Here is a 23,090-nt window from a genome sequence, read left to right on the forward strand (position 1 = left end):
GTCTCAGTGTAGAGAAAATAATGCTGCCATAGTCTCATTTGTTCATTCAGTAAGTCAGTCACAGGAATGATCATACTTGGATGCACTCAGAAGAGAGTACATTATGGAGGAGAATTGAGGGATAGAATGTATGATTAATTCATGGCCTTGTGAAGCAGAAGGCCTCTCTTCATGAAGGATAGCAGTGGATAGTAAGGCACATATGTTGATGTGTACTTGCATGAATGAGAAAGTAGACCGTGTGTGCACAAGTCATTAAACTGTACATAACTCAATATGCTTTAAATAAAGATCTCTCCTGAAATGATCAATTGTTGATGTTGTAAGACTATGGCCTATCCTCTTTAAGATCTATGGATGCCATGAATTAGGACAGGGTAAAGCCACAGTTACCAAGGGGTGCGACTTCGGCGGGAATTAGCTGTTTGGGTTTTTGTTTTGTTTTGAGCCAAGCGAGTCATGTTTCTGAAGACATTGCTCATCTTCTGCTTCACTCAGTATCCCTAGACATTGTTTTATTATTACTTCACATAGTATGTCCTGTTTGTTAGTCCTAAATTACAGTAGATCATTGTCTTAATTGTAGTATAATAATAATAAAAATAATGTGCTTCTGCTGTTTTGAGAAGTGGTTTTTGCTTTAAAACTGCCAGATTGCCAAGCATGCTTTAGGGCATTTTGGCAGACCTTGCTTGCTCTTTGGGCTCAGTCTGGAGAACAGATATGGTTTTTACCTGATGCAGCTGCTATCCCAGATCATTGTCCTCCCTTTCAACTGATTTTCTTCCACGGCAGGAGTGTAATGGTTGAAAATAGAGTGCCTCATTTGCTGCCAATGGCTACCTTATCTGGCAGTGTGTAAATGTCTTTTGAAAGAAATGTTGTGGCCAGTAGAAAATTTCTCAAACAATCTTTTCTCTCTCTCTCTCTCTCTCTCTCTCTCTCTCTCTCTCTCTCTCTCTCTCTCTCTCCTTTGTTTCAGACGGTTGATGACGATGCAATGGCAGCGTGAATGAAGTTTGGCGTGGGGAGAGCTGAACGATGCCCAAAGGTGGGGGTTCTAAAACCCCACAGCTGGACCACTTCCCACTCAACACCGACATGGTGGAAAAGCAGGGTGGGAAGAAGGTAAGATTGAACCACACACAAGTTTGTATATTGCATATAATCCCAGTTTCAATTTCTATTTGTCCTTGAAACCTAGCACTGCGAACCACTACATTTGATCAACAGTTACACAACCTTGGAAGGCCTTGCAAAGCCTGGGTACTTTCCCTCTAACTGAAAGTATCTGCCCTCTTGCATGCCTACCAGTTTCAGTGATACTGTTTTTGCTCATGATTCAGTGCGCTTTGTTGCTTGTGCCCCTACTGCTTTTGAAATGTTGTGACTAAATAAATTGGACATACATTTCTTCCTTTATATTGTTCAACTTCAGCAGAATCACCACATAATGGATTGTTTGACACTAATAAAGTGTAGTTGTGTTTATGTAAAAGAAGGATGCAAGTCCTGATCACATTCAGAGGCACTGTTAGAATGGGATTGCTTCTTGGCCTATTAAGACATTCTGTCTTAAAACAAAGGCTATGAAGGACATATCCGCTTATTTTTAATACAGGTACAGTCGTGATGTTTGCAGTGGAACAAAGTGTTGGGCGCAGCTTGATGATGTCATGCTTTGTGCCAACTGTTAAACTACTGGCAGCAGTACCAACAGGCAAAGAGAGGAGAGGTACAGCTTATGCAGACATGGATTTACAGCCCTCTGCAAAAGATTGCATCAGTCTCTGGCATAGAGGGAGGGAGGGAAAGAAGCACACGGGTGGGTGGAAAATGGAGTGAGACGAAAAGAGCATACATTGCTAGGAGACCACCAAACAGGCAGATTTGAGTAAAAGAGCTTCCATATATTTTTCAAGAATAAAAATCCAAATTCTGTAAATAAATACTTTAGTGATTGGCTTTCTCACATCTTAGTCACTTTCCTTAGATTTTATTTTGCCCCCATGTGTGCATCTTGTTTTTTTCTGAATTATGTGCTCTCTTGTACAAGGCTTTGTGTAGCTAAGCCGACACAAACAGAGAAAGGGAAAGAGAGAGGGACCAGCTAACAGTAGCTGACACTGTTTGTCTCTACTGTACCATGACATCATAGTCTTATGACTGGGGCAGGGTACGGGGAGGAGTTCAAAGAATCAACACATAATGAAAAACCTGCCCTGAGGATAGAGAGATGTTGGAGGATTTAGAAGGTAGGGCTGACAAATAAAGTGAGCATGTGCACATTACATCTGACCTGCTCCTGTTCCAATATAAAAGCTTTCACCCTCTGTGTAGGAAGCATACTGATTAAAAAAAAAACCATCTTGACTTTACATTGAAATACACTGTTTATACGCTCACATTGAGTAAGAATTGAGCAATTTGGCAGATGTATTAGGACTTTCCAGTGGACTGGTAGCTGGAAATTCCCTGTTCTCTTGAGTGCTTAATCATGTAATGTTTATTTCATATACAGTTTTAGCACAGATTGTGTCAGCTGTTCTAAACGACCACAGTTATTACCTGAATTATTCTAAAATCATCTGGATTTGAGGGAAATGCATCTAGTCCTATGCTGTTTAAATCTGCACAATACATCCTTGCCTATATGTATTTATATACATTCCTAGTGTTCATTCCAAACAAATCCTGGCAGTTTGTGTGCAATTGTGTACGGTGTGTTTTTGTTTTGTTTTTTTGTTTGTTTTTTGTTTTTTTCCTTTCTGATACAGCTCCTGTTAAAACATAATTATTTCAGTCTTATTAATATAGCTTTGCACTACACAAGTGGGGAAGGAATAATGTACTAAAAAAGAAATAGGCTTTAAAGTAAATAACAAAAAGTGTACCCTTATTACAGCTTGCTTTTGGTGGTTTGATGGTTTCCTGTAATACTGTGGTGTCCTACAGTGATTTGTGGGTTGCTGTTTGTTTTAGTTGTTCTTGTTTTTTTGGGTTGTTTGTTTTTTTGGTTGTTTGGGTTGTTTTTATTTAAGTGAGGCACTGGTTGCATCTGTCAGACTTCTATATGCAAGGTTTTTCTTTTTGTTGTTTGTCTGTTTCACAGCTTAAGAAATAATCAACAGTTTCTGTTCTATTCTTCTAAATTGCTCCTTTTCCTATTTCAATACAATTGTGTTTTGAATGCTTAGTTTTATATTACATTGTTAGGCAGGTATTTAAGCTATTAAAATATACAGTTGTATGAAAAGGTAATGCCACTGTTTGCAGTGTCCTGGTTTTATGCATAAATCATATCATTAAATGTGATCTCAACTTTACCAAAGTCACAAATATCAACAAACTCAATATTTAAAAGCTGATAAAACAGAGTCATTATTTTTCTTGTCTTTATTGCACACATCTATTTAAAGTACTGGTCAGAAAAGTAATGGCAATGGCGTGTTAGTTTCTTGTTGAACTATCTTTTGCAGCAATAAAGTTAAACAAGCGCTTTCTGTGGCTTTGGATTAGACTTGCACAATGTTCATGAGGAATTTTGGACCATTCCTTCTTACAGAACTGCTTCAGCTAAGCCATACTCAGCCATATACTTTGGTGTGAATGGCTCTCCCGAGGTCATTAAAGAGCATCTCTTATTGGGATCAGGTCTAAGCTCTGACAGGGGCCACTCCAAAAGGCGGGCTTTATGTTAAAAGACCTTCTGTTTAGTGCTGACTGATAAATCATATTTTTTCATTGAAGCAATATGACAAAGACAAACGATTAACTGAATTGCAATGAATAAGAAAAATCATTGTCTTTAGCCACGCTATGCATTAAATACATTCTGTATGCAAACATTTAATCTATCAGATTGTCACAGATATGTCCAGAAATAAGACCACATAAATGTTAACATTTATTTGGTAAACTAGCGTGAGTAAGTCTGATTAGGAATCAGCATTTTTTTTGGCAAGTGAGAGTAGTGCATCTGAAAGTCTAGTTGTGGCTCTCATGGTGCAGTCTCTCTCTCCTGTGTCGGTGGGGTGGGGCAGGGTGCAGCACAGCTCCTCCGGACAGCAGGCAGAGAGGCAGCCCAGCTGAGGTGAGACATTACTCGAATTACCAATGTCCACATTTGGTTGTACCTGCAATAAAAGTTTGGTGAGTAAAATTACATAAAATAGCCCAATTCATTTGAACAACAATTAAAAAGAATTAACTAGTTGACCAAAAAAAAAAAAAGGTCACCCTCTGGTCCCCCATCCATGATTTGTATATACTCATACTCTCTCAATTGCCCTCTACCAGCTGTATCTGCCCAGCAGTGAATCACATCCATAGAACCAGTAGAGAGGAGGACAATGAATGGATTAGTGATGGTGAATAATTTCCATATTTATTCGGTTTAAACTTTACCCAGTGATTAATGTTGGCACTATGTTTATAAAAAGCAGAAGGCATAGTAACTGTTGTGGTAATATGCACAATACAGTATTTATTTAACGCAAGTCACATTGTCATTACAGTATAAAACAATGTTATGACACATGACAGATTCTCCTCATATTCTGCATGCCTAATTCTTTAGTAGATTTACTTGTTTAGGGTCATTGTCGTGCTGCATAACCCAGCTTTTGCAGAGCTTCAGCTTGCAGACAGCCACCTTGACATTATCCTGAAGAATACCATGATTAACTTTGACAATCATTTTCCGCCTTCACAATGGAAATCAGTCCAGGTTCAGAGGCAGAAAAGCGATCCAAAATCATGATGCTTTCTCCGCTTTACTTCACTTATATTTCATCTTTGTTCGCAGTTGTCTTTTTGCACCATATGTAGTGCTTTGCATTCTTCTCAAAACTTTTCTGCTTTACTGTCATCTGTCTAGATCTTGTGAGATCCTTTATTTTATTTTATTTTTTGTCTGTTTTTTATATGCAAAGAATGACGATGCTGATGCTGCTTGTAAATTGCACACTAACAGTGTTTTTTACATGTCATCGTAGTTCTAAAACACACCTCCACTTTTGGTGCATTGATTGGACTCCAGATCAACTGGAGTTTCTACAAAGTACCTCCAGTTGAAGTTTAGTGACTTTAAAAGCCTAGTGTTGCCATTATTTTTTACACTATGACTTGGTATGTTTAAAGGGTATGTTCAGTAAAGTAGTTTATGTTTTATCAGCTTAGAAATATTGTGTTTGTTGATACTTGAGAAAAGTTTTCTTTAGCACTTTGTGCTCTATTCATATTTGGTATTATTTAGTATATACAATATACACCCAGCAATGAATTTATTTTTTCATATTAATTTATAAAAGAATTGTAAACTGCAATCTTACTGGACATCATTGTATTTCAGTTTTTCTGTTATTCAGGATAACCATGTTACTGCTAATGTCAGATCACAATACAACAAAGAAACATGTTCAGCAAACACATAAGTATTTATGTCGGTTGATAGCAGATGGACTTGGGCCTTTGATTGTTTTCTAGCAACGGCAGACCACAAAGTTGAGTGAGCTTCACCTTCTCTGCTTGCGGCTGGCTATTTGTGCTAGAGGGGGAGCTAGGAACCTAGAAAGAACCTCCATGGAAAAGTTATGCTCTGCAAAGACTAGAAGAGTCAGGACAGAGAATGACACTGAATACAGGAAGAGTGGGCAGGATCCACAGCTTATGTGTCTGTCTCTGCAGGCATATCTAATTTTAACACACCTTCTGTTCAAAAAAAAAGGTACATATTGTTTAAATTGCAGTGCTATGCCTTGTAAATAAAGGAACTTTATCTCCTAACCGTGTTTATAAAGTTTTTTGTTTTCTGATTTGTCTCTTCCACAGGATAAAGTGTTGTCAAACAAGACTCCGAAATTGGATCGCAGTGATGGGGTCAAAGAGATGAAAGAAAAAGCTCCTAAAAGGAAGCTGCCTTTTACTTCTGGAGCAAATGGAGACCAGAAAGATTCTGACTCAGGTACGATGTACTGGGCCACATTTACACATATGTTGCATCTCCACCTCTGTGTGACTGTGAAGTGGGAATCAAAAAGAATTGAAGTTGTTGCATCACGTCCTCTGAGACTGTCAGGAAGTAGGAAGCGATGTAGGAAGCAATGTTCTTTAAAAGGAGAGTCGGGTTTTGTGAAGTCAAATGGCTCTCAATAGTAGCTACTAGTAGCTCTGTGGCAGATGCAAAGACATCGTTTCTACAGTTGCAGTTCAAATAAAGAGGAAGACCACCTAAAATCGTGATCCCATTAAATTTGGATTTGTGAAAAACACAGATTTGACCAAGGGTGGCTCTGGTAAGGCTCCGCCTTTGTATTTTCTTTAATTAGGGAAAGAAAGACTACTGCTTATGCTTGTCTGATTTTAGGCTTCAAGGGTTCAGGATTTAGTTTGTTGATAATGGTCCAACTCAGGCTTTGGTTACAGCATTCATCATCAGCACTGGCTGAGTTGCCACATTGGTTTATATTCAGTGATTACAGTTGGCCAAGCATCTCCACTTTCCACTGTGATTCGCAACCGAAGACTTATAATTTAAAGTTAGGTTTAGTAAGATTGGACATAGTTTTTAACTTGTTTCGTCATTACTCCTTTCATTACACTTGAATCTGTGTAGTATTTGTATGTGTGTCATTGCCTTTTATTGTTATTACTAGTATTTATTTTTATTTTTCGCCCTGTAAAGAGGGTTAGTTGATCTCTCATTGGGTTGGGCTAAATGGTCTTGCATACAGCCCCGGACTCAACTTTGCCTCTGTTCAGCCTGTAGTTTCCTGCATTTACAAACTGTATAAGCCTAAAAGACTTCAGGGCTCATGCATTGCACAATTCCCAGTTCATAGACTAGAAGTTGCTACCTGTCATCATAGCTATCAAAGTTGATTTGCATGTATTGCATCAGAGGCAAAATAATTTGGTCTTAGCAGTGGCTAGCCTAATTATTTTAAATATTATTTGCTGTCAACCTATATGTGTAGGTTGACAGCCAAACTGTATGCTGAGTTGCCTCTGCATATCTGTGTTTTATGATCTGACTTTGTGGCTTACGCTAATAAGATGACCACGGGGCATGGCATTATATAACTGAATATTCTGTAGCCTTTTCCTTGTCTCCAACTTTACAAACTGTAGAAAAACATTGTCATGTAAATCTATTCATTAGTATTCATCTGCTAGGGACATTAAGTCTTAAGACATTTTTTTTTACTTAATCGCATTGTCCAAAATGACCTTAAGCCAACATTGAATCTTCGCTATTAAAGTTTGGTTAGTTGTCAGCTCGCAGCCTGGATTACTCATTTGTTGATTCCTTGGATATCCTTTGTTGTCCAAAAAACGCATGAGCCAGTCACACCAATCTACTGGGTTTCTTTATTCTAAAAACCAAGACCCTTGTAAATATTGTCTATGCTCTTCGGACATAACTCCATTCTAAATGTTGTGCATGGGCAGTTCACCCGTCGCAATACATGAGCATATGGTGCAACATTTGTTAAAAATAGAAAGGTCACTATTTTTGGAATGAAGAAATTTGTGGTCTAGTGGAGTACTGTGTCTGGTATGATTTTAATAGTTTTGGAGAAAAGCAGCATATGGCATCAACAAACAGCAAACTCTGAGGCGCAGGCTGACAAATAACCAAACGTGAGTAGAGAATTGGCTTAAGTGTCTGTTAGAGATTGTGGACAATCCAAATAATTTAGAAGATGACTGAAGTTATCCTTTAAATCAAGTATAATATGGAACTAACTGGTTTTGTATATTTTTGTGCTAATATTTTAGGTTGGTATTTGTTTCATAATTAAAATTCTGCAAAAGGGGAGAAATATCTAACCATTGATTGTCTTAGTTTATCTGCTGGCATGTACTGTATTATTTTAAGACACACCATCCGAGTTTTTCATAGTGTAGCTCTTAATCATGTACATGCATCTCAACTTCATCTGAAAGATATACTCATGCTTATAATTGAATGTATACCACAGGGTTACCTGGTTCTATAATGGCAGAATAGGCTGTTGCATAATCAACTCAAACTCTAATTAGTATGCACATGAAAGTCGGCTGTTTCTTGTTTACAAATATTAGTGGTCAGTTAGTGGTCTAGTGAAGGGGCCATATATTAGAATATTTGCACTGGAAACCTGAACCAGATCTTTAGAGAGAATGCTTAAATACTTATCCCTCCCTTCAAAAAATTGCCAAGCCTCCCTTGACCTCCTCCTCAGCAGAGCTGTGAAGGAGCATTCCTTCTTCCTGAGGTCATCCTTTTTCTGCTCTTCTGTCCCCTCTTCCTCCTCATCACCACTATCCACAGAAGAGGCAGTCAGACATCAGGGAAAGATTGATGAGTAGTCTTGTCAGATTAAGACTCCTTACACTTAAAAAGGGTCATTCTGAAAACGCTGTTTATAGCTTAGCTAACATTTTTAGGTAATTTTGTGACGTATCAAAACAACAGAAAAACTACACTTTTTCTCTTCTTCCTTCTTTTCTTGCTAAAAGCAAAATGGTGGCAATAATTTTAAGAAATGAGGCATGCATCGCAGTTGTTTTTTTTTCACCTCATACAAACAATGTGTTTGTTGTTGTTGATGGTTGTTACAGAGCTGAAATTAGCTAGATAACCTGTTTGACAAGTTCCTCTAATATAAGGATATATTGCTTTTCATTTTTCTTTATAATTTGGAAATGTAAAATTTAAACATTTGTGCTTTAGGTTCTTGTCACATTGATACATTTCTTTGTGCTTTCATTTGTGATTCTTTTGTAAATTGTTGCAGTTGCTATTAACTAATTAATTTGTCTATAATGCAAACAATTATAAGTTGAAATGCTAATGTTTTTGTGTCTTTGTTAGACAATATTATCATTCTAACTAGTAAGTTTTACCAGTTCCTCAATTTGAAAATCTTTTTTGAGCTGTAAAATTAAGAATGGGATATATGCAACATTGCTTCATACTTGTTTTAGTCTCTTACATGCTAAAACTTTCTAAGAAAAATTTCTTAGGTGTTGTCTAAACAGAAAAGCTCGATTCCGAAATCTGGGTGGGGGATTTGGGAAATCTTGTTTCCCTAGGTAGATTTCTGCTGCAGAATGCTGATTTTATTTAAAATGTTATTTTATTATTGGTTAAAATGTTTTGCCATGTATACAAGTAACCAGGTTTCTAATTGGCTTTCTCTAACTGTGCTTGTGCATAACAAAAAGCTGCAGACAGGAACATGCAGCTGAGCGAAAGGCTGAATGAAAGGAGAGATCAGTAACAGGGTGAAGCCGCTTCTTTTTAAATCAAAATCTGAAAATCCAACAGAACATTTTACTAACACAAAGTGGCTCATGGAAGTCTAAATAAGTCACTTTCTCCCGTGCATTTTTTAAAATTTAGACAGTTCCCATTGTGGATCAGCTCCGTGCGCCGCACCCCCCCCTTTTTTTCTTCTTTTTTTCTTTCCACCTGCTCTGTCAATCTGACACACACGCGCACACACACAAAGAAAAGTCTGAAAGCAGCATTTTTGGTCACTGTACAGTTAAAATCTTTCCGTCAGTATTTCTAAAGTAAGTCTGAGGTGGAGGAGAAATTAGGTTGCTCTGCTACTGCATTTATATTTAACCAGGTTTCTTAAGTGCATGTAAAGGCTATTTCCCGACTACCAGAGCGATCTGATTTCTCAGAGTTACCCCGGTTACTTAAGTGCAAGTAATCGCTGTAGTCAGTGTGGCACAGTGATGATGGTCAGCCTTTGTTAGCATTAAACGAAGGTGTGAACTCAACCATGTGAGAGAGAGTCGTGTGCAGAGATATTCAACCCACCAACATTTTCCCAATGACAAGTTATAATCCAGAGATTTCTTTTTATGTCTCCCTGACTCAAATTCTGTCACTAGTAGTAAGCTCCACACTCTCTGCATAACTGACTAAAGTAATAGGTATGAAATATAGTTGGACACTGTGTTCAGACTCTATATTTGAGTCTTTCTTGCACAATACAAAGCATTGGCAAAACATCCTGTTGGCCATTTCCTGCTTCTTCTCCTTTAACTTCCTGTTTATGCAATTTTTGTATGTCCCTAAACCGAACATTGTTTAACTCTAACATGACACAGTCAAACATACCTGGCTGGGCTGGTTAGAGCAGTTCTTCCCGTCATGGAGTCTGTTGGCTAACTGAAACACAGTCTTTTTGTTTTGCGTTGGCTAACACTGTTGTATTGTCTACCTGCCATATCTGAAAGTGACTCTATTATAACCTGACATTTATGTTTGATGTGTTCCCCTCCCCTGACTCAGGTAGACTGTTCATGGAGTGACTATTCCTAGCTTGGTTACTTTCCTTTTTATTGCCCTTTTATCTGAGTCAAGTTTCAAAGGAAAGTTAGCTTTCAACACTTTCTACAAGCAGAGTAATATCATTTTACTGAGACATTCCTGTTCCTTAAATAGACATCCAAGAGAAGAAATACTATGAGAGCAGGCATACTATTTTGTTTCAGTCATCCACATGTACTTTGGATTCACATGATGATAAATATATGTAAGCATAGACTGGAGACAGTCATATTTTATGAACTTGTTTTCTTAAATTCAGAGGGTGATGAACAAAACAAACTTTGTATGAATTGCTGTGTACCTCTTTTCCTCAAGATCTTGTCCATGCAGTACTTGCCGGGTTATGGATTCTCCACATATGTGTTGAATTATAAATAAACTGCCCATCTGCATGAAGATTTGTGCCACTGGTAGTCTGATCTGTGTCATAGACGAGTGGGCCAGTTGTTTCCACTGGTGATGAATTTTGTATTGCATGAGAGTAAAGCCTTGTATATCATTTAGTACACAGCCCCCTGTATTGGAGCACCAGGGTAATAATGGCCTTCCTGGTTCCCAATCTTGTAAACATATTATGGAAAGGCTAGCGTAGCACTTTCTCCGTTCTGCTGCTCAAAAAACATGTTTGGGCTGCCTCTGTGGTTCCTCCTGTTAAAGTCTTAGCAGAAGGAATGTGTCTAAATGGCAAATGCTTTAGAGAACGTGAGAGTCTGTCAAAGAGGGGTGGGGGCACATTAGCTGTAAGTGTTCACAGATGTTAGCAAAAGTTCATCAGCTCTGTTCTTGTGACTTGAAAAATATTTTCATGGAAAGGCTTTAGCCAACGGAAGCCTAAGCCACCATGTTTCCTGCTTGTTTTATTTGTTTGTGTTTGTGCCCTTTAGCAATGTAGCCAGTTTTGGAATGAAAAAAGTCCCAGTCTCCGACACATACAATGCTATTCTAATTGTCTCTGTGCATCCACATTTGAATTAGCTGTTCTTAGTTCTCTCTTTATGGTAGATTTCTGTTTTGTCGGTAGCAGTTTCTTTCGTTGGAAGTTGTTTCTCTCGCTAACGACAATCATCTGTAGCTTCACCCTCCATAAGGGCCATCAGATGGTATGTTGCCACTGAAAATAATTGCTGGGTGTGTCTTTGCGGAGCAGCTGCTTTTGTCCAGTAGCACCGTGTCTCCAGTCAGCCCGGCAGGCAGGCATGCGGTGACCTTGGCAAGGCAATGTTGAATTGAAATGTACACCAACTATTTCATAATAACTGTGGTTGTGCCAAGACACACCCTCTTCTCTCTCTCCTTGATTCAATCTGATTGGAGACGGAGACAAACACTGTTGGCCCCTCCTTTGTCAGGGGCAGCTGGCTAATGCAAAGTCACCCACTGCTTCCACCAAATACTATGTAGTATGTCAACAATTATACCTTGTTTTATTGTTCTACAAGAGGGCAAAGTATGTGGAATAATGAGAATGGTAGTTTAAGAACCAGTTTATGGTTCCTTCAAAGCAACAACTTTAGACTGAGTTTGAACTGGAATGAAAATTTCATTCCAGTTCCAGTGTTTATGTGAAAAATAAGTAAAGTTCTTTTGAAGTTTAAATAACAAGCCTTTTTTAGTAATTACAGACAGCAGAAACATTGAAACAATGAATTTAATCAATGGATATTTTCACAATAATCCTGATGCGTTTTATTGGTATAGCACTATTAACACACCTTTTACTGTTGCCTTCCATGAGGTTCAGTAAATTAAATTTGTTTGTGTGTCTGTGTGAACATGTGGTTGTGTCTATGCAGCACATTAAATTAACTGTGAATTTCTCAATTCCTCTCACTTTTGTTACAGAGAAACCAGGTCCAGAGCGGAAGCGGATTAAAAAGGAGCCTACTAACACCCGGAAGGCGGGCTTGCCGTTTGGAATGGGGATGCCAGGGATCCGGGCCGGGTACCCCCTCTCTGAGCGGCAGCAGGTGGCCTTGCTCATGCAAATGACAGCTGAGGAGTCCGTCAACAGTCCAGGTGCGTGCTTATCATGGAGGCCACGTCTTCTCTGAATGGGAGGTGGGCAAGGAAAGAGAGATGGGAGAGAAAGCTTTATATGTAGTAAATGGGTGGGGGGAAGCAATGAAGTTGGTCTTGAAGAGATTGTTTTTATTTTCTGGTTATACAAGCTAACCCAGGTTAGTGATGTCACTAACTAGCCATTAATTGAAAAAATACCGTCAATAGACAGCAGAGCTGCTTTGAAAATGTAGACATTTAACTCAGCATCTGACCTCTAAGAGCAACGCTGCAGATTCTATGCTAACATTTAGAACAAGCTGTGTTTTAACACAGTCAACACCAAAGGGATGAGCTGTACACATTTAAAAAAATGTCTTAAAGTACAGATGCAAGATTTCTTGAATTGATTGAGTTGTGAAGCAGTATTTTTACATTCCTGGGACATCGGTGTGAGATATGCAGGTGTTTCCACTAATTTGACTAGCTTAAGTTGTAACACTGTAACACTGGACAACACATGTAGATATGATCAGATGTGTATCTTCTATGAAAGTTGTAGAGACACTTAAAAAATAAATAAATAATAATAATAATACTTGTTATTTGCTGCACTACAGGAAACACAGCTCTCTTTAGTCTAATATGTTTTACAATTAAGTCTGCAATTTGTGCAAAATTTTGTTTTGTTTTTTTCATACTTTGAATCTTGTCTCATAATGTATTTCAGTTGGTGTTAAGTTAATCTGTTATTTAAATTTCCAGTATACCAAATCTTGTAAGAAACATTTTTTACTAGTGATTAACCATTTTTATTTAATTAGTTGTTATAATTATCCAATTATTGATTTTTATTGCTTAAGAGTTGCAACTTTAATATACATTATCATAACATTGTATCGTGAACCCTCAGCTCTTTAGTGAAGATGGTTGTTTGTCAAGTGCAAAAGGCAGACTTGTTATCAGATATTTGTTTTAGTGTTAAATGATTTATTAAATGTACTGATTCATTCCAACCTCTCAAGTGGTAAACAAGCCATTTGCCTTTAAATACGTTACATACTGTAAATAGCAACATTGTATTTTTTTATTTTACTGTTGACATTTAAGATAAAATTAGGTTGGTGAAGACCAAAGCATAGGTTTTATTTATATGTTAATTCCTCTGTTGCATGCCTGCAGGCATGGACATAGATTAAGTGAGTGTCTTTCAAATATCATTTGGGACAATAGCTGTGCAAACTCAATAATGTAAATGTGATTAAGGCTTGGGTTTAATCTTGTAAATGTGATGAAATGAGCTCAAGTGAAAAAGGTCCAACCACTCTGCTGTAGCTTGTTGGAGTAAGATTGCCCCCTTCTGACTGTAAGCAGTTCAAACAAATTGTTATTCATGGAGTAGTAGACAATACTAAAGTTAAAACAACATTGTTAAAGATTGGACTTGGGAAGATTGGCAAAGGTTTTCTGTTCTTGACATGCGTTGTCCATCTCCTCCTTACAGACACAACACCAAAGCATCAGTCACAGTCCAGTCTGGGTCAGAAGGGAACGCCAAATTCTGCATCTAAAACCAAAGACAAAGTGAATAAACGGAATGAGCGAGGGGAGACTCGGCTGCACAGAGCAGCAATTCGCGGAGAGGTACGACGCATCAAAGAGCTCATTAATGAAGGAGCTGATGTGAATGTAAAGGACTTTGCAGGTGGGTGGCTCTTTTTATTGATTGGCATTTACTTTTTGCATGTATATTCAATCATGTATTATGGACACCTTTTGCACAGTTACTCTTCTTATGTTTAGGCTGGACTGCATTACATGAAGCGTGCAACAGGGGTTATTATGATGTGGCCAAGCAGCTGCTGGCAGCCGGAGCAGAGGTCAACACCAAGGGTCTGGATGATGACACACCTCTACATGATGCATCTAATAATGGACATTTCAAGGTAGCATATCTAATAAAGATATCTTATATCTGAATACATTCAGTACCAAACAGCCTTTCCAAATTTAGGAGGCAGAACAATAGAACTACTTATTGTGAGGTGAGACACACAAAAGCTATTGCTGTCAGAGATAGTTTTGCAAATTTTTGGCAGTTTGGCAAACCTTTTCATGTTACTAACTTTAAATTTCATTTCAGGTGGTTAAGCTACTTTTACGGTATGGTGGGGATCCCCGTCAAAGCAACAGGAGAGGTGAAACCCCATTGAAGGTCGCAAACTCTCCAACAATGCTGAATCTATTATTGGGGAAAGGCACTTACACTTCTAGTGAAGAAAGTTCATCAGGTATGTAATATTAAATCTTTGATTTCTGTGATTGCATGACTACAGGTAAAAAAAAATAATAGTGTGGATAGAGCTTAAACTGTTAAAATATCTTTTTAGTGATTTTTTTTTTTTTTTTTCCTTTTTCTGCTACAGAATCTTCAGAGGAGGAAGATGCCCCTTCGTTTGCTCCATCCAGCTCTGTCGATGGCAATAACACAGACTCAGAGTTTGAGAAGGGCCTTAAGTTGAAAGGGAAAACTGTAGACCCTCCAAAATCTGCTGTCACACCCATCAAAGATGAATACGAATTTGATGAGGATGATGAGGAGGAACGTGTGCCTCCTGTGGACGATAAACACCTCTTGAAAAAAGACTTCCGTAAGGACTCGATCAGCAAAGCCAACAGCTTCATCTCCATACCCAAGATGGAGGTTAAAACCTATTCCAAAAGCAACTCACTCACACCAAAGAAAACCATCAGGCGGATCATCTCTGACAGTAACAGTTCAGATGAGGATGATAGGACATTGTGTTTCACGCCAACGCCTACACCACGGCAACAAGCCCAGCAAACAAATAGCAAGACAAGAGACTCTGGCAGTATGAGCTCTAAACAACAGAAAGACAAGAATAAAGTTAAAAAGAAGCGGAAGAAGGAGTGTAAAAATAATGTCAGTAAAGAAGTCAGGTTTGGTAAAGTCAATGACAAATTCTGTACATCTGACTCTGACTGTGGAGATATGGAGAGTGAGGACGATAAGGGCTCAAATAGCATAAAAGACTCTTCCACATCAAGCCTGAAAGAATCCCCTGGCTTTAATGCATCATCTTCCTCCTCCCATGGAAACTTGAACTCTCAGAAACAAGCACCATCATTAGCAGAACAGCATCCAAAACAGTGGAGGACAGATGGATGGAAGACTGTGTCATCTCCTACATGGTCAGACGTCAGTTCTCTCTCAGATTCAGTCAGAACAAGACTGTCCAGTGAGTCTGATTATTCGTCTGCTGATTCCAGTGTAGAGTCTGTAAAACAAGTTAAAAGGAAAGCACAGGATAACAAAAAGAAGAATAACAATATGCACAGTAACACGGTAGACAAGAAAAATTCTGAGCTCTATAAAATCAATGCAGACAGTGCAGTCTCCAAAACAGATGTAGATGGCAAAGTGCTGAAAAAGCATAAAGTAAAACACAAGCACAAAAATAAGGAAAAAGACAAAGCTCCTAGTCTTGTCCTTAATCAAGATATGAATGAGAAATTTGTCAAGAGCTATTCTTTTGATTTTGATGATTCAAGGCAGAAGTCCTTAATTGTTGAGTCAGAATTGCCAGGTGAGAGTAAGGTCAAGTTATCCAAACATGAAAAAGACCATTCAAAAAAGGAGGATAGACTTTCAAAGAGCAAGTCTGAAGATAAAGAATGGTCATCGGGCAAAGACCTACATAGAGCAGGCAAAGAGGAGAAAAACAGGAAAACAAAGGACTCCACCAAGGACAAGACAAACAAGGACGAGAGGGAAAAGCCTATAAAATCCGACAAGGATAGAAATGTCAAAGAGAAAGAGAAGCCTAAGGAAGACAAAACCAAGGCTCACAAAGATGAGAAAAAGAAAAAGTCAAAGGAGAAGTCTTCCTCAAAGGCAGACAGGAAAAGTGAGCAGAAAGAGGAAAAACATCTTAAAGTGGACAAGGAGAAAAACACCAAGGAGGACAAAGAGAAATGCAAAAAAGACAAAGCACAGAAAGAAGACACTGACTATGAAGGCTATGATGTTAACAACCGTTTTCTCAACATGGAAGACACAAAGCTCAGTGCCTCAGATGACCATCATGACAGATGGGGCTCTGAAATGTCCTCTGATTCTTCCCTTTATGGAGATGACAGCTGGGATGCTCCCGTCAAAGACTTCAAGGAATACAAAGCCAATAATTCTGTTAAATTAATTGTTGAGACTGTAAAGGAAGAGACATTGAGGAAAGAAAATAAAGTCAAGGACAAGAAATCTGATCACAATGAGAAAAGATCAGATAAAGAAGTCACTTCTAAGAAGAAAGAAAAAGACTCATCAGAAAAGTCAAATGAAAAGAAGAAAGACTGGTCGGAGAAACAGAAATTAAATTCCAGCCACTCAGTTGAAAAAGACAAGAAGCGGAAGGAGTCCACAGACACAGTAAAAGACAAAAAAGATAAGGATTCTCTTGACAACAGTCGAGACCGGAAAGAATCATATGAGTTCATGAAAGAAAGAAAAGACATAAAAATTAAGCAAGAATCTACAAGAGATGAATATGGAAATGATGCTTTCTTCAAAGACAGTGATGCCAGTAAATTGTGTGATATCAGAGAAAGAAACCACTCTGGAAAGGAGAAAGAGAAGAAGAGTGAGGGATTAGAAAAGCGAGAAAAGACAAAAGCTGACAAGCACAAAGATAAAACAAAAGACAGAGGAGCTGATCAGGAAAAAGACAAAAGTGAGAAAAGTTCTACAGAAAAAACTGGTAAGGACAAAGATATAGACCGGGGCACCAAAGACAAGAAGGAGGGAGCCAAAGACAAACACAAAGAGTCTCATGGCAAAGACAAAGATCGAAAGATGTCCTCTGAACAGAGCAAGGACAAGAAAGAAAAGGCCTCTCAAGACAAACATGCTGAAAGAGAGAAAGATTTTTTGGACCTTAAGAAAGAGGAAAGAAAACCAGAGAAAATTCGTGAGAAAACATGGTACAAGATAGCTGACATTTTTACTGATGAAAGTGATGATGATGAGGACAGCTATAGTGGTGGTGTACTCATGTCTGAAACCCTCAGGAAAGACTCAACACCTGACCAGGACGAGCTGGATCATTTCCTTCCAGAAAAAAATAGAAAATCTTCAGCAGAGTCTAAACATAATACAGAAAAGACGAAAGACAAAGAACACAAAGAAAAGAAGAAAGAAAAGGCCACATTTGACACAGGTAAAGAGAGGAAAGGCTCACTAGAAAAACACAATAAAGACAAGAAAGATTCTGTAGAATTGAAACACAAAGAAAGAAAGGACAGGATGTCAGTGGACTTAAACCAAGACAAGAAAAATAAGCAGAAGATAATAGACAAAAGGGACAACAGTGAGGAAAAGACTAAGAGCAAATATAAAGACAAGCTGGATCATTCTAAGGAAAGGAAACCTTCAAAGGGTAGCGGCGAGAATGAAAAGTCCCTTTTAGAAAAATTGGAAGAGGAAGCTATGAATGACTATAAGGATGATTCCAATGACAAGAACAGTGAAATCTCATCAGATAGTTTCACCGATAGAGGTCATGAGCCTGTCCTCACTAGTTACTATGACTCCATCAATCTGACTGATGTGACTGAGGACAGGAGAGAGACTCTGTCTATATCTACCGCCCAGGACAAACTCAGAGAGAAAGAAAGACATCGACATTCCTCTTCATCCTCATCCAAGAAAAGCCATGACAAGGAGAAAGAAAAGGTCAAGAAGGACAAAGGAGACAAGCGTGACAAGACGGAGGAGATCAGAGAGTCCTATAGTCGCAGAGAGAGCCTTCCTTTTGAGAAAGAGTCGATGCCACTGGAGGCAGACCCTTACACATTCCCATACGGAGGTAAGGGAGATGGGGAAGATGACTTTGAGAAAACGTTGGAATTTGAAAAAGAGATGTCCAAAAAGGACAAAGACAAAGCAACTGGCGTCATCAGTGACAGGACGAAGGACAAAAAGAAAAAGGAGAAACATAAGGACAAACTGAAGGATGAGAAGACTAAGTATATTGATGGCTTTGGGTCATTTAAACACTCCAAAGAGGATGTGAAGTCAGGGTTGAAAGACAGCCCACAGGTCACCATTCTGAAAGACAGGTCAAAAGAAGAAAGTCCTAAATTTGATGTGAAAAAGGACAGAAATCGCGATACATTTGACAAAGACAACAAAATGGACCACAGTAAATCTAAGACTAAGGATGAAAATGAAAAGCTGTCTCAGTCCAAAGACACGATACGTAAAGATATTCGTCCCCGTGAAAAACTCTTGGTGGATGGTGATTATCAGATGACAAGTTTTGGTCAGATGTTAAGTCAAAAAGATCAGGAGTTCGAAGAGCGTACTAAGAAGCGCAAAGAAAAGATGAAGCAGATGGAGAAGCTCAGACCTAAGTCAGGGGACCCCAAATTCAAGGACAAAGCCAAGTCCACAGAGGAAGTGCGGAAAAATCGCAGTGAGCTGTCATCAAAGAAATCCAACAGTGTGGAGTCAGGTCTTAAGGAGAAGAAGTTGAAGGATGTTGGTCTCCCCACCCAAATTATGTCCCCAGGGAGGAAGTTCCAACCTTCAGACAGTCAAAACTCAAAGGACTGGCTGGCTGGCCACCAAATGAAGGAGAACCTCTCTGCTTCTCCCAGGCCAGATCACAACAGGCCAACTGGTGTCCCCACACCAACATCTGTTATCTCCTGTCCTAGCTTTGAAGAAGTAATGCAGACTCCACGAACACCCTCTTGTAGTGCAGAGGATTATCCTGATATTATGCTGGATGGGTTGGACTGCCAGAACTCATCAGCTATGACTATGTCCATGAATGCTTGCTCCCCATCTTTCTTTGAAAGGTATTTAATTGTGTATTCATACTTTGAGATTATTATTTTCAGCGTTATTTAAGTATTTTGGTTGAATGTGACATTTTCTAACCCGTTCTTTCTGTTGCCAACCCAGCAGGTACTCTAACTCCCAGGGTTTCCAGGAAGGCACCTGTCCTACTCCTGCGAAGAACCTCCAGCTGCCACTTGTCAGCCGTTCCGCATCCTCAGAAGTTCGCAAGCCTCTTGATGATGAGTTCAAGGCTGAAGCTGACAAGTTCCTTCGACAGCAGACCGAATCAGCAGCTGACATTGATCCATCATCTTCCTCACAAATTTTAGAGGACAAATCAGCAGCTGTAAATAGGGTGGAGTGCCTGTCATCTCCCTATTTCTCTCCAATGAGAATGTCCCCTCGGTGTGAGATAGTCCATCCAACACCAGATGTGGCAGCACCAAGTCTTGGTGGCACAGAGACTAATGAACACCTTCCTGAAAGTGTATACAGTTTCTTACCCAAACCTTCAACACCAGTTCACAGGCCAGACCCCCAGGAACCCTGCTTCGACATTGCCACGCCACCAACCCCGGCCCCTGCTGCTTTGCCACCCCTGGATATTGATGATATCTCTGAGCCTCTACACAGTGAGCCTAACTTGGTCCTCTCAGATCTTCCCTCTGTCACAGAACAGGAACAAGAAGATGAAGATGATGAAGAGGAGGATGAAGAGGAACAAGGTGAAATGGGTGAGAGAGCCGATGAAGACCACTGTGCAGTGGAGGAGCCGGAGCAAACAAGGGAGCCATGTTCTTTCTCCCCTCAAGTTGAGGACCCGCTTAGGAAGAGCTGGCCAGAGTCTCCAGAACACCAGGATCCAGAGGTCCACCAGCTCTCCCCCACAGACTCTGCACCCAATCATGGAGAGAACTGTGTTGATCACGGCATGGGTTGGAACACTGATATGGACCTCAAATCTCCCCACAGGACGTATGGAGAGATAGAGACTGCTGTCTCCAAAATAACCAGTCTATACTCTCATTCAGATAGTGACATGCAGCACTTGTCAGGACACCCCTCTATTACTCCTCCTTATGCTACCTGGAATAGGTGGCACAAAGAAGACCCAGAAGATTTCACTGAGCAGAAAAAAGCTGTGGCTGACATCCCCTCTCCAGATCAGCCTGATCCTATAGTGGATGGGGAACCCAACTATTTAAACGTCTCATCATCCTCCAGTAGGCTGGAGTCTTTCTTCCAAGACTGCAACAAGCCTAGCATAGAGGATAGTCACCAGATGGAAACAGAGTCATCATGTGTAGAATCAGACAGTAGACAGAGCACACACAACTTTAGTGGTAACACCGATGGTCACATGGCTCCATCTGTGGGGCCTGAGCCTGTGGTGCCCTGGCCAGACCCTTTTTCAGCTGATGCTGATGACCTGGGACTGTTCTCCTTGCCTGACCTGCCACTACCAGACAAGTCTGAAGAAGCTGAGTCTCGAGATCCTGAACTAGCTGACTACAACAAAACTGTGCAAACAAACATCAGACATACTATTTCAGAGAGAGATGACCCGGACATAATGGAGGTGGACCTATCTACTCTAAGTAAGACTTCATGCCCTGCTGGTGACCTAGGTTTAGAAGAACCTACTGGACAAGACTTTGTTGTACCCTCACCACAGGCCAACTTCCAGCAAGAGTTGGACCCTGAGCCTCAAAGTGTCCCAGTGAGCAGCTCTCTGTCTCTTACCCAACAAGGCAACATTTTAGAAGGAAAAGGACCTTATGTTGGACCTGAGGAGTCGGAACCTAACATGATGTATTCACCTGTGAAATCAGATGTTGGTCATCAACATCATATAACGATCCACTCCGTTACTGAGTCTTTGCCGTTATCCCTGGATTCAGTTTCAGCAGTCAAGTCAGAGGTGAGCCAGGAGGAGATGTCTGAGCCTGTAACAGAATCCATGTCATCCAGTCCTCTTCCTCAGCTCCCAATGCCAGTCACCCTCTCCAGCACAGCGGAACTACCAGACCCTCAGGAGACCCCATCCAAGCTGACCACTGTGTCCACAACTGTAGAAACCCCCAAGAAGGTGGATGAAATCCCTCAAAGGGTGACCCGTAATCGCGCCAAGAATAACCTCTCTGCTGCTGCTGCTGCTGTCCCTCCTACCTCCAGCATAATAACCTCATCTGCCACTGCCACTCCTGTAACAACCAGTTCAGCAGTGAGCAATAACCCCATTCCTACTAGAACCCCAACACCCACTTCAGCCTCTTCCTTTTCAAATTTGAAAAAAGACAAAGAATCTGGGGTCAGTATCTCCTCTGCTGCATCAAATTCAACCCCGGCAGTGTCTGTATCGTCTTCTGTGACAACTTCTGCGTCTGTGGTTCTCAGTAGAACAACGAAAGGTCGTCCTGGCCCAGTGGACGAAGAGGAATCTCAGACCCAGCACCCACGCAAGAGGAAATTTCCACGTTCTGCTGGGCAGCAGGTCCAAGTCCAGCTGGTAAACACAGCCATGCAGCAGACCAGGGAAATGATTCAACAGACTTTGGCTGTAGTGGTCAATGCCATCAAGCTGGATGATATTGAGCCCTACCACAGTGATCGCTCAAACCCTTACTTTGAGTACCTGCAGATCAGAAAGAAGATTGAAGAAAAGAGGAAGATTCTGTGCTACATCACACCGCAGGCTCCACAGTGTTACGCTGAATACGTGACCTACACCGGCTCATATTTACTGGATGGCAAGCCACTCAGCAAGCTTCACATCCCTGTGGTAAGTTTTCATCTTTACCTATTTTCTAATTATATTACCAAAATAGTGAAATCCTAAAGTTAACAAATGTAGCAGTAAAACATTTAAAAATACATCACCTTTCTTTCTGCAACCCGAGTTCAAAATAGCTGGGAGGGTATGTGAAACGTAAATAAAAACAATGCAGTTAATTGCAAATCTCATCAACCAATATTTTAATCAGAATAGAACATAAGCAACATATCAGATTTTGAAACTGAGACATTTTACCACTTCGTTGAAAATATTAGCTTATTTTGAATTTGATGGCAGCAACACATCTCAAAAAAAGATAGAACAGGGTGATGTTTATCATTGTGTAGCATCCCCTCTTCTTTTAACACCTGACTGTAAACATCTGGAAAGTGAGACCAGTTGCTGAAGTTTTAGGAAAGAAATATTGTCCCATTCTTGCCTGATGCAGGATTCTAGCTGCTAAACATGCCTCGGCATTTGTTGGCGGATTTTTCATTTTATGATGCGCAGAATGTCTTCTATGGCGAAAGGTCTGGACTGCAGGCAGACCAGTTCAGCACCAGGACTCTTCTGCTGTGAAGTCATGCTGTTGTGATGGATACAGTATGTGGTATTTAGCATTGCCTTGCTAAAATATGCAAGGTCTTCCCTGAAAGAGACGTCTGAATGGAAGCATTAAATCTCTATGTCCTATTCAGTATTGATAGTGTCTTTACAGATGTGTGAGCTGCCCACACCATAGGCAGTAATGAACCCCCATACCATCAGAGATGTGGGCTTTTAAGCTGTTTAAGCTGTCTCCATTTTAGGTCACAGGACACGGCATCTATGCTTTCCAAACACAATTTCGAATTTAGATTAATGTAACCACCGTTTATCCTTTTGATTCAGACCTTTTTAAATGAGCTTTGGCCCAGAAAACACGACAGCGTTTCTGGATCGTGTTCGCATATGGGTTTTCTTTGCATGATACAGCTTTAACTTACCTTTGTGGATCACACAACTGTTTTCACAGAGAGTAATTTCTGGAAGTGTTCCTGACCCAAGTCGTGATTTCCAGTGGAGAATCGTGCCTGTTTTTAACACAGTGCCGTCTGAGGTTCGAAGATCATGTGCAT

General features: G+C 40.0%; 1 protein-coding gene across 4 annotated transcripts in view; it reads left to right on the top strand.

Moving 5' to 3' along the window:
* ankrd11 (ankyrin repeat domain 11) overlaps window positions 1-23,090 on the top strand; it is a 97,515-nt gene that overhangs the window by 68,238 nt on the left and 6,187 nt on the right. The window contains exons 1-9 of one of the 4 annotated variants that reach the window (XM_067496269.1): window positions 989-1,128; window positions 5,488-5,728; window positions 5,833-5,965; window positions 12,179-12,352; window positions 13,839-14,039; window positions 14,138-14,280; window positions 14,478-14,625; window positions 14,761-19,213; window positions 19,320-21,978. In XM_067496269.1, coding sequence (XP_067352370.1) covers window positions 5,890-5,965; window positions 12,179-12,352; window positions 13,839-14,039; window positions 14,138-14,280; window positions 14,478-14,625; window positions 14,761-19,213; window positions 19,320-21,978 — 7,854 coding nt within the window. In that variant the 5' untranslated portion in view covers window positions 989-1,128; window positions 5,488-5,728; window positions 5,833-5,889. Of the gene's footprint in view, window positions 1-982; window positions 1,129-4,132; window positions 4,371-5,487; window positions 5,729-5,832; window positions 5,966-12,178; window positions 12,353-13,838; window positions 14,040-14,137; window positions 14,281-14,477; window positions 14,626-14,760; window positions 19,214-19,319; window positions 21,979-23,090 lie in introns of those variants that run through there. The other 3 variants (XM_067496266.1, XM_067496267.1, XM_067496268.1) reach the window with 3 other exon arrangements.

The sequence above is a fragment of the Channa argus genome, chromosome 2, assembly GCF_033026475.1.
Source record: "Channa argus isolate prfri chromosome 2, Channa argus male v1.0, whole genome shotgun sequence".
Taxonomy (NCBI): Eukaryota; Metazoa; Chordata; class Actinopteri; order Anabantiformes; family Channidae; genus Channa; species Channa argus.